We start from the raw sequence: 12,346 nt of genomic DNA on the forward strand, positions 1-12,346 counted from the left end.
ACTACTTCCCAGCTCTACAACCTTGGGCAATTGTGTCAGCTCTCTGAACCTGTTCCTGGCCAGGTGCAGGGGCTCACGCCTGTAATCCCAACACTTTGGGAGGCAGAGGTGGGCAGATTACCTGAGGTCAGGAGTTTGAGACTAGCCTGGCCAACATGGTGAAACCCCATCTCTACTAAAAATACAAAAATTAGCCGGGCATGGTGGCGGGTGCTTGTAATCCCAGCTGCTTGGGAGGCTGAGGCAGGAGAATTGCTTGAGCCAGGGATGTGGAGGTTGCAGTGAGCTGAGATCATACCAATGCACTCCAGCCTGGGCAACAGAGCAAGACTCTGTCTCAAAAAAATAAAAATAATAAAATGAACTTGTTTCTTTGTCTGTACAGCGGGGATGAGACACTTTGGACATGAGAAGATGAGGGAAGGAGATTCTGGGCAAAGGGAAGAGAGTGGCAAAGGCACAGAGGCTTGGATGGTGTGACGTGTGCAGTGTGCTTTGAAGGCAGGATGGATGGGCAGAGGTGGAGCGTGGTCTTGGAGCACATGGAGCCAAGTTGTGAAAACTGAATGGCAGGCATGGAAGTTTGGGTCCCATCCTGAAGGATTTTAATCAGGGGCAAGTTGGAGTATAGAGTTGGTTAGAGGCAGTCCACAGGGGAGGAGACAGGGCAGGGAATCTGTCCCAGCAGTCCAGGTTCCATGTGATGAGGATCTGATGGTGGCAGATGAGGGAGAGGAGGGACTGTCTGAGGGCTGCCCAGGAGTCAGAGTCGACAGAACCTAAACGAGCTAAAATATGCTAAAGTGCTTGGTGTACTGTTTGATGCAACTTCTGAAAACCATCTAGTGACCCTGGAGGTGAGGAAGGGAAAACTCTGGGCTGCTACCCGGCTGTCTGGATAAGTGAGTGGGGGATGCATAAGTGGGGGCAGTGGGAGTGGGAGAAGGGGCAGGGTGGTTGGTGGTGTGTGGAGACCACAGGCTGACTTTGGACAAGATAAGCATTAAATGTCGGGCTGTCCCAGTCAGAGCTGGCTTTCTGGGGATCAGGCAATCAGATGTGGAGCTCAGGAGAGAAGACTGGGCTGGCAAGTGTTTGTGTGCAGATGGGGATTGAGGCTGTGAGGGGAGCAGCACTCGCAGGGGTCTGTGAAGAGAAGCGGGCTTAGAGTCAGATGTGGGAGAAGGACTTCAAAGAAGCAGCAGCCAGAGAGGGAGGGAGAAAACCTGGAGAAGAGTTGGTCATGGAGGATGCTAAGGGAAGAGCATATTTGAGGGGGGAGGAGAGCACCACTGTCTGGGGCTACACAGAGTTGTGGTAACATAAGCAGGCAGGATGGGCTGCTGGTTCAGCAAGGATGCCCCTGAGCACTTTGGCAGAGCAGTGACAGTGAGAAGGCACAGCCAGGTGGCGGGGCTGAGGAGGGCCGGGTGAGGCTGTAGAGATACCAGGAGGGAGGCTTCTGTTCAGCAGCTCCTCTGGTCCTCAGAGCTCTCATTGATCAAATAGGAATCAACACAGGGGTCGGAATTCCTGTTAAAAAGAAAAAAATCAATCAGCCGTTGGGGGGCCGGGCCAGGTGGCTCACCCCTGTAATCCCAGCACTTTGGGAGGCTGAGGATCACTTGAGCCCAGGAGTTCGAGACCAGCCTGGGCAAAAAAGCGAGACCCCCATCTCTACAAAATAAATAAATTAGCTGGGTGTGGTGGCACACACCTGTGGTCCCAGCTACTCGGGAGGCTGAAGCGTGAGGATCACTTGAGCCCAGGAGGTCAAGGCTGCAGTGAGCTGAGATTGCACTACTGCATTGCACCCTGGGCGACAGAGCGAGACCCTGTTTCAAAATAAATAAATACATAGATACATAAAAAACCAGGCACTGGGAGAGTGCCTTGTAAACTGAGAGTGACTTGAGGCAAGGGGTGCGTAGTTAGTTCCAAAGACATGATGCCTTTGAAATGGCTAGCAATACCGTAGTGCCCAGAAGGTGGCAGCACCTCATCAAGCCGCACTTCATCTAGCGGGACTAAGCAGGTATTTAATTTATTTTATTCTAGAAGATTTCTTTGTACTCTTTGTACAGCTGCTATGTGTTAGACTCTGGGCTAAGCACTGGAGATTATTGTACATGTACATACCTAATAAAAAATCTAATATATTAATATAAAATATGTATAAAATTATATATATGTACATAACAAATCTTCTAGGAAGCCTACATTTTAGTTGAAGAGGCAGTTAACACAAATAAGTGAATTATCTTCGTAACTGTCAATTAACTCTCCAAACTCCAAGGCTTTATCTTCTCCAGGTTAGAGAGAAGTCCTTCTAGACTGTGTGACATATATCCCCTCCTCCTAGAACAAAATGTACTGAGCAGAACTTGAGTTCAAATACTGGGTCCACCAGGAAGTGAGAGTGTTTGCCTATCCATGGGACAGATTAGATGAATTTCCCAAAGATGGTCACTGCAATATCTCCCACCTCATATGTTATGCATATAATGTGATTTTGATACTCTTTCAATTGAGAGAAAGAGGTCTTTGTGCCATCCCCTTGAATCCAGGCTGGCTTATGACTTCGGTGGCAGGACACTTTGTGACTTCTGAGGCTGGGTCATAGAAGGCAATACAGCCTCCATCTCTGATGACATTGGAACCCAGCCACCATGCTGTGAGGAAGCCCAAGCGTACTGTGGAGAGATTACGTGGGAGAGAACCAAGGCCCCCAGGCCACAGCATTGGCTGAGCTCCCAGCCAACAGCCAGCATCAATTTGTGGATATTCTTGGAAGCAGATATTCCAGTCTCAAGATGAGTTGTCCCAGCTGATACCACATTGAACAGAGATGAGCTGTTCTTGATTGTCTAACTGTAAGCAAAATAAATGATTTTCATTATTTTAAGCCATTTAAGTTTTAGAGTGGTTTGTTATGCTGCAATAGATAGAGATAATTCATTAATTAATATTTATGAGTGCCCACTCTATGCTGGGCACTCTTTGCTAAGAGCTGGGGATGTATGGGGAACAGGACAGACAGTCTGTGCTATTATAGAATTTACTGCCTGGGTGGGAAAATGGATTGCGATCAAAGTAAACTAATTTGCTGGCTAACCTAAACTTGAAGCTGTGACAAGTTTCCCAGGCTCCAGTCCCCTGGCCTTTTTGACCTTATCTCCAAGTATATTGCATATACAAATACCCTCCCTTCCCTCAGAGTCATTGTGACTCTCCAATGGGATAATAGCTATTAAATACACACACAGAGAAGCATGGGACTAAGAGTGAAGCTAGAAAGATGATTTTTTAAAGGAAAGGGTTGTTCTTCCCCTCCCCTCAAGTTTGATAGGGGTCTTCAAGAGAGCCATTGGGAGAGCTTGGCCTGAGTCCCTCAAGCTGACTGGGGGACAAGAGCGAAGAGAACTGGCAAAGTCTCCTGCAAGCCCACTCAAGAGGATGCTGGCAGGGCAAGGACCTGTGCGGGAGGGGAAGCCATCGTAAGCAGTTGGCTGGAGACTGTGTCGCTCTTGTCAGGGAATGGTGCACCTGTGGGATGGTGTCTCCAGTGCACCCACCAGAGCACCCCACAAGAGAAAGAGCCAGCATTTGGACATCTGACCCACCCAGAGGGCACCAGCAACACTTTTCTGCCACTCTATCTCTCCACTCTCTCCTTACCCAACTCTAGATGAGTCAGGAGTGGCATCATCAGTGGGTAAAGAGGAATGAGGAGTAGGGGAAGAAATAGTGAGGGAGCCAGCGACACTTCCCTTCCTCACCAAGTTTCCAAGCTGAGCCAGGGCAGCCTTCCATGTACCCACCTTGTCCATATCCCCAGCCTGCCCAGCTTGTACTCCAGCTTTTTTGACCTCTCCAGGTCAAAACTCAAGGGATGGGGCAGGGAGACAGGTAAAGGGCAGGAAAGAGATTGAATGCCTGGGACTTCCCTAACGCATTGCTCCCGGAGTTGGCAGGTGGCTCTTTCTATCATGGGTGTTTTGAAGGTTCTTTGGGGATTTCCATGCCCCATACCCCCTGTAGTTACTGACACAAATGATGTACTTTCCAGCCTTCTCCTGACAACTCCCATTCAACCCCTGGTCCTAGGAGATCATCTCTACAAATCAGTTGGGCTCCTATTGGCCCTCCAGGCAGCCCCCATGGGCAAATCCTTTTAAGACATCTCTCTCCATCTCAATGTACCTGGGACCGAGTATTCTCTATTCAAATATCCCATCTCACTTCCAGGGCCTGTGTGGTTCTCTTTTCTAGGTTCATCCACTGAGGACAGACTATTATGCTAAACCATACACTTCAGGCCTGGGAGGGTGGCCAAAGAGAGGGGAGTTTATGGATGTACCTTGGATCTGCAGTCTGGGATGTTCACACATATACACTCCATGGAGCAGAACAGAACCAGGGAAGAGAATAAAAGAGGGATGAGGCCAGGGATCCATTTATTCTCTCCTCTGTCTGTAAATGTTACAGACATGTGAGATAGGAGAGGAGGCTAAGATGTCCCCAGCAGCCCAGCAGTGGAAACAGCAGGTGCTAAGACCCTGAAGTGAGAGAGAACATTGTGCATTCTGGCGACAGGAAAGGGAGGGAAGGAGAGAGTGCTATGAGTCTCAGTAGGGGATGGAGGTGGACAGGTGGGGTGGGTGCATCACACAGAGAAGTGTGAGCCTCGGCAAAGACTTTGATCTTATCCCAGAGTAGTGGGAAGTCTTGGAGTGGTTTAAACAGGTTAACAGTGTAAACAGACTGCATTTTAGAGAGACCTCTTTTGCTCATTTGCGACTTGGTGGTGGGGGTGTTGGGGGGGAAGACACAAAGAGTAGAAGCTCGAGGAAGAGTTGGGGTATTGATGTCACAGTGAGACATAAGAAGTGATGATCTGAGCTAGGGCAGGGCTTCTGGAGGTGGTATCATGGACCATCAGACACCTCAGGCTGCCTCTGGGCCCATGCCAGCTTCCCCAAATATAGCCTGGTGGCAGGTGGTGAACTAAAAAGTGAGAAACAACTCAGTCACCATTTTTCTGCAAGTTGCCACTTCATTTGAGTGTGTGGCATTGAATGCATTTTTCTTACTTCTGGAGCTTTGACCAAAATCTCTGAGACAGGAAGAGCCCCTGAAAAGTCGTGTTACATGAAGAATGATTCTGCACCTGCAGGGATCCAAAATGCACTTCAATGGCATAAAGATTATTTTAAGCTAGAAACATCTGAACAAACAGCAGCTGCAGAAACAAACAAACAAAAAGTACCTAAACTTTGCTGACTTAAGCAGGACCTCCTGAACACTGCTGCCATAAATCCCCTCTCTAGGAAGTTTACAGCCAGAGAAGAGACTAATCATTGTCACCGTAATGAGTAATTGCTTAAACAAATGTTATCTGAAACTCCATACCTTCCATTTGTTCTTCCATGGAAGTTCTCTCTCTGCCTCCCTTTCTCTTTGTTAAGTGGATATATAAACCCCTATTTTTGGCTGTTTAGACAGCCATATTTATCTGAAGACTCCTTTGAATAAATAAACTTCATCTTTTTTCCCTGTTAATCTGTCTGTGGTTGGTTAATCTGTAGACTCTGAACATAAATAGGTAAAGAAAAAGTGTTTTCTCCCAACACACTTTCCTTTTGCCAACAAGAGTATGGGTAACCAACAAAGATTTTCTATCTGGTACTGGATTTTATCTTCCTGGCCTGCCAAAGTTGCTGAATAGCAGAGGGTTGCTTATTGTCTCTTTCTCTTTCTCATGCATGTTAATTGGATTAGAAAAGATGGAGGAAAAGAGACCATTTAGGAGACTGCACTGCCAAATATACTATTAAAGGGTAGCAGAATACTCCACCCCAAAATATGCCACACTGGGATAAGGATTATTTTGAACTGAAGGTAACTGAGAAGAGGCAGACACAAGAAAAGCTCTTTGCCCTCCCCATTTGCCTAAAAACAGGATATAACTTTACAAAGGAGTTCTTCCTCCTCTCCCTGTCAGGAAGAACAAAGACCGACGACAACTTTAGGCCCTCATCAGCCTGAAGGTGGCACCAGAGGAGTCGACATAGCAGACTTCACTGACTAGCCTTTATCTACCATAAAGTTCCCGTATATTTGCTTTCCCACAATTTTCTCCACCTGGAGACTCAAGGTCTTTTTCTTTTGTCTTGACACTACTCTAAAAATGTATTGTTCCTTGTTGAAGATGCTACGTAGTTGAAGTTCTAAGCCACTTATTTGAGAACTAATCTTTCCTTGAGTATTTTCCATATATACATAAAATATACATGTTAATACATTTCTGTTTTTCTCTTGTTAATCTGTCTTTTGTTACAGAGGGTCCCAGGCCAACTAAGAAGGGTAGAGGGGGTCAGGCATGGTAACTCATGCCTGTAATCCCAGCACTTTGGGAGGCTAAGGCAGGTGGACCACGTGAGGTCAGGAGTTTGAGACCAGCCTGACCAACATGGCGAAACTCTGCCTCTACTAAAAATACAAAAATTAGCCAGGTGTGGTGACAGGTGCCTGTAATCCCAGCTACTCCGGAGGTTGAGACAGGAGAATTGCTTGAACCTGGGAGGTGGAAGTTGCAGTGAGCCAAGATCACCCCACTTCACTCCAGCCTGGGCGACAGAGCAAGACTCCGTCTCAAAAAAAAAAAAGAAAAGAAAAAAGAAAGGAAGAAAGAAAAAGAAGGGTAGAGGGAAAATTATGTTTTGTCCCCTACCTTATTTATATAAATCATTGTATTTCCAATTTAGCCACAAACAATGAAGGGCTGGTATATGCTGTAGAATGGCTGAACAAAAGGAATGCTTTCTTGTTTTCAAAGTGATAATGGCCAGAAGGGTAGATGAGTTATGCTGGTTTACATTTAGTCTGGTTTAATTGCACTTAAGTAGAATGCTAAATGTCACCAGGTGGCTGATTATACGTTGACTGGACCAAAAACAGATTAATAGCTTCTGTATTAGTCTGCTAGGGTTGTCATAACAAAATACCATAGACTGGGTGGCTAAAACAGCAGACATTTAGTTCTCACAGTTCTAGAGGCTGGGAAGTGCAAGATCAAGGTGCTGACAGATTCAGTTCCTGGTAATGGTGGCCACCATCTCACTGTATGCTCACATAACCTCTTCTTTGTGTGCATGCAGAGTGAGCTGTGGTCTGTCTTCCTTTTCTTATGAGGACACTAATCCTATCATGGGGCCCCACCCTTCATGACCTCATCTAAACCTAATTAGTTCCCAAGGGCTCTACCTCCTAATACCATCACTTGGAGGGGGTGGGGGAAGGGTGGTGTTGGGGCTTCAACATGTGAGTTTTGGGTGGTCACAAACTATGAGTCCATAACACCTTCTCTATAAATAAAGACTAGTTAAAAAGTATTATAATGAATACAATACCAAATGTTCATGTTAAAATGTGTTGTTTTTGTTTTTGTTTCTGCCAGTCTTTTGTTAGATCTTGCCTGGAGACATCAAACCCTTCTTCCTGTTCCTCGCCTGCCAGAAACTCAATCTGCCCTTGCGAGGACTTATACGTTGAGTTCTTCTGTCAGAAAAATCAAGTGTAGGAAAAAAATCTTTGTATTTCAATAGAAAACAATGCACTATCTGTAGCACACCTTCCTGCATTATAAGATTCTAGGCCTGTACATTGTCTGAGCTATTTTGAAACTCTTTGTAAGTTGTAACTGGTATGTAAATGCTGTACTGTCTGGTTGTGATTTTAACTGACTTCTTCCTCACTGTGGAAAACTCAGTTTTGTCCCCATTTGCAATTTATCTTAACATTCCTTTACTCCATATAAATCTGTTTTTGAGTTTTCCTTTAAACTGGTTATAACACCTGCTTGCTTTTCTCAGATCATATAAGTGAAGTAAATTCTTCAACATGTGCTAATTTTTACATCTATATGAGAGTCATGATTTTACCTTTTACTGAAAATTATCATTTAACACAGGGAAGCCTTTGGGGGGAAGTGGCAGGACTTGGCTTCCAAAGAAGAATGGACTGAATCTCTGAGCCCTGTGTCTCTCCCCCATTTAGGTTTGTGGCCACGCATTCCTCAACTGCTCAGGCCCCGAAGCATTCAGGTCATTCTTGACCCCTCCCTTTCTTGCACCCCCCATCTCCAACCCTGTATAGGCTACATAATGTCTCCCCAAAGCTGTCTACATCCAAACCCTGGAAGCTGTGAATGTTTGTTATCTTACACAGCAAAAGGGACCTTGCAGATTTGGTTAAATTATGGATTTTGAGATAGGGATGGATTATCCAGGCAGACCAGTTGTAACCACAGGGAAGCAGAAGCATCATAGTCAGAAAAAGGAGATGTGAGGATCAAAGCAGGGTTGGAGAGATGTGCTTTGAAAATGGAGAAAGTGGGCACATGCTAAGGAATGCAGGTGGCCTCTAGAAGCTAGAAAAGGCGGGGGAATTCTCCCCTCAGAGCCTCGAGAAGGAACTAGTCTTGCTACTCGATTTTAGCCCCATAAAACTATTTTCAGATTTCCTACCTCCAAAATGGTAAGGGAATAAATTTATGTTGTTTTAAACCAGTAACTGCGTAATGTGTTACAATAGCAATGGGAAACCTATACAAATGCCATAGCAAATTACGTTGGCTTCATCTTCAAAATGTAGCCAGAATCCGACCATTTTCCCCCAGTGCTGCTGTTAGCATTCGGGGCCAAGCCAGTTCCATTCCTTGCCTGGGCTGTTGCAATGGCCTGCATATGGGTCTCCTTGTTTACCCTGACCACCCAGCCTTTTCTGCTCCCTGGATGCAGTATTTGAGTCTCTCAGTATTTGAGTCTCTTGATATGCTGTCTAGGAGGCCCTCTGGCTTTCACACCTGACACTTTCTCCAGTGCTTCAGTAGCTCCCAGCAATGGCCATCCAATTCCATTGTCTTTATAATGACTACTCAATAGTTCACACAGGCCTGGTACATTCCACCCCCCAGGGCATCCCTTGCCTCCATATACCATCCTAGTTCACCATGCATGACAGATTTGACAATTGCACTGCCTCAGTTTGTTGGGGCTATTTGTACTTCACCTATAATCAGCAGTAGGGCTCTCCTTGCTAGCCAGCTGGCAAGTAAACAGCTCCAAAATCCCACTGTAAAGTTTGCTTTCTTGGACCACTGCTGGTATCAGCTGTTGCAGGTCAGGTTCTCTGGATTCTGACTCAGAGATGCAGATTTGCATGCAGGCAGGTTTTTGGGGAGTGCTCATGAGATCAACACCTGTGGGAGAGGGATGGAAGCAGATGGACTCCCGTGGGGAGTGAGGCAGACCGTGGAACTGCCATGCAGCCACAACAAAGATCACTGCTGGCAATCCCAGAGGGAGCTCTGGAGCTGGGGCAGTGCTTTGGAACTGTCTGCACAGGGCACAAGAAGGCCAGGCCTTTATGCCCTACATTCGTGAGTCATTGAATGTGGGCTAATTCCAGGTAAGGAGTGCTACTTTTTTTCTGTTCGTTTGTTTTTGTTTTTATTTTTTTCTCGAGATGGAGTCTTGCTCTGTCACCCAGGCTGGAGTGCAGTGGCGCAATCTCTGCTCACTGCAACCTCCACCTCCTGAGTTCAAGCGATTCTCCTGCCTCAGCCTCCCGAGTAGCTGGGATTACAGGCATGCACCACCATGCCTGGCTAATTTTTTGTATTTTTAGTAGAGACGGGGTTTCTCCATGTTGGCCAAATTACTTCAGGTGATCTGCCCACCTTGGCCTCCCAAAGTGCTGAGATTGCAGGCGTGAGCCACCATGCCTGTCCAGGAGTGCTACATTGAACAAGGCAGCGCTCTTCAGCCATGAGCAACCCTTGGAGAGGGACTCACCTGAGAGCTTTTGGCCACCAACATTCAGGATGAGTTCTGAAAGGGGTGGGAGGGGAGCACGTCTGAGTGCCAAACTGTAGCATCTATCACAGTGAACTTTGATAGAAGTTACATTAGATTTTACCACTACCCTCTTTAAATTCCTCCAATGGCTTAAAATGAAATCCATGGGTAACAGACCCTACATACTCTGGCTACTGATTACCTTCAGAAGTATCTTCTCCTTCTGGCTTATGTGCTGCAGCTATATTAGCCTTCTCTCTTGCCATTTGCTCAACAAATATTTATTGAATATTAACTATGGACCAATGTTCTATATTGGGGCTAGAACTGTGGACCATAAGCTAAATTGTGGGACTGTTTTTGTAAATAAAGTTTTATTGGAACACAGTGACTCCTATTTGTTTAAGTCTTTTCCATGGCTGCTTTGTGCTACAACAACAGAGTTGAGTAGAGGCCATACAGCCCCAAAGCCTAAGATATTTACTATTTGGTCCTTTACAGAAAAAGTTTACTGACATTTCTTTTAGATCAGTGCTGTCTGATACACACAGACACAGACACACACACACACACACACACACACACACACATTGCAGATCACAATTTAAGTTTATAAAAAAGAGAAATACATTTTAATGATATATTTTATATAACCCAATATCTACCAAATATCATTTTAACACATAACCAGTATAACAAATTATCAGTGAGTTATTTTACATTTTTCTTTTAATACTAAGCCCTTAAAATTCCATGTGTATTTTACACTTATGGTGTATTTTGAGGTGGGACAGCCATTTTTCAAGTGCTCAGTACCCACACATGGCTAGTAGCTACAATATTGGATGGTGCAGTTCTAGAAGTCACACAGCAGTGAGTAAAGCTGACCAAATCCCCTGCCGTCATGAAGCTAACATTCCTATGGGACAGAGAGACAATACACAAATAGGTAAAGTGGGTTTTAGGCCTGCGGTGATAAGTGGTGCCCATGACTTCACAGAGAACAAACGGAAGCTTCATATTTAGAGAGACCCTCCTAGACTCTGCCTTGGCTGATTTTATCCCTCCCCTTGGCAGATTTTAATCTGTATGGCTTCCCTGTAATAAAACATAACTATGAATACAACAGCTTTCCGTGAGCCCTGCTAGCAAGTTATGTAACCTGAGGGTGGTTTTGGGTGGTTTTCCCCCTAAATTGCAGTTGGTGTCAGAAGTGAGGGTGGTCTCTTGTGGGGACTGTTCTCTCTAACTGCACAGTTGGCTTAAACTCTTTGGGGAAGGGGATGTGTGAGTAAAGACCAGAAGGAAATGAGGGGACTGGCCAGGAGTCTGTGGCCTGGGGCAGAGTAAGCAAAGGGGAGTGGAAGGAGATGCCTTCTTTACTCACTGCCATAGTTAAACCACTTTACACATAGACCAAATGCTCATGCTTTAAAATTGTAGCATCAGGATTAAGGTTTAGGTTAACACTGAGGTTAGGGCAAGGGGCTGGAGACTAAGGTGAGTTTTAGTGTTTTGTTTGGTCTAGGATTAGAGTTGGGGTGCAGCCAGGGTTTAGGCTTTAGTGTTTAATATTCAGTGTTCAGACGTTTATAGTTAAGAGCAGTGCAGTCTCTTGGTACGCAGCTGTGAAGAGGACACTCCGCAGACTCGGTGCCCACCAGCGGCCTCCCCTGTGTCCCTGTGACCGTGGCAGCAAAGACGGACTCAGGAGTGCAAGTTGCTGATGAAGTATGTCACATTTTTTATGACATAAAAGTTCCTAAATGCTCCACATCAGAAGAAATCAAGAAAAGAAAGAAGACTGTCATTTTTTGTCTCAGTGCAGACAAAAAGTGCATCATTGTAGAAGAGGGCAAAGAGATCTCAGCTGGAGATATTGGTGTAACCATAACTGGTCCTTTCAAGCACTTTGTGGGAATGCTTCCTGAAAAAGATTGCTGCTATGCTTTATATGATGCAAGCTTTGAAACGAAGAAATCCAGAAGAGTATTGTTTGTTTGTTTGTTTTTGTGGGCACCAGAACTACCACCTCTGAAAAGTAAAATGATCTACACAAGCTGTAAGGATGCAATCAAAAAGAAATTTCAAGCAAATGGACCAGAAGATCTCAACTGGGCTTGTATTGCTGAAAAGTTAGATGGGTACTTAATTGCAGCTTTTGAAGGATGATCTGTGTAGGCCATCATTCAGTGCCACAAATGGAAAGCTTCCATGTTTAATGTTATCCGCTTGCTATATAAATAAAGCAAACATATGTTTTTAAAAAAGAGAAAACAAGAGTAGTGCTCAGACAGAATGTGTAGCTCATGGAATTCAGTACTGGGAGTCATGTTTAGTTCCTGGTGTGTGCATTTGCTAAACAGGATTCCACTAAACAGCCAAGGATACATACCCTCTTTTAATTAAATAATAGAAGCCAAACGAGCATTGTCTTAGAGTTTGGGGAGAAAATGTGTAACCCTAGAAATTATGCCCATTCGTGT

At 45.2% G+C, this 12,346-nt stretch overlaps 1 protein-coding gene across 1 annotated transcript; it reads left to right on the forward strand.

Moving 5' to 3' along the window:
• Positions 1–1,174: 1,174 nt before the first annotated feature.
• LOC101126376 (destrin) lies at positions 1,175–12,032 on the forward strand. The gene is made up of 3 exons (XM_055381327.2): positions 1,175–1,317; positions 8,059–8,105; positions 11,509–12,032. Exons 1-3 carry the CDS (start codon positions 1,175–1,177, stop codon positions 12,030–12,032), a joined length of 714 nt encoding a protein of 237 aa, XP_055237302.2.
• The last annotated feature ends 314 nt before the right edge of the window (positions 12,033–12,346 follow it).

This window comes from Gorilla gorilla, chromosome 2, assembly GCF_029281585.2.
Source record: "Gorilla gorilla gorilla isolate KB3781 chromosome 2, NHGRI_mGorGor1-v2.1_pri, whole genome shotgun sequence".
Taxonomy (NCBI): domain Eukaryota; kingdom Metazoa; phylum Chordata; class Mammalia; order Primates; family Hominidae; genus Gorilla; species Gorilla gorilla.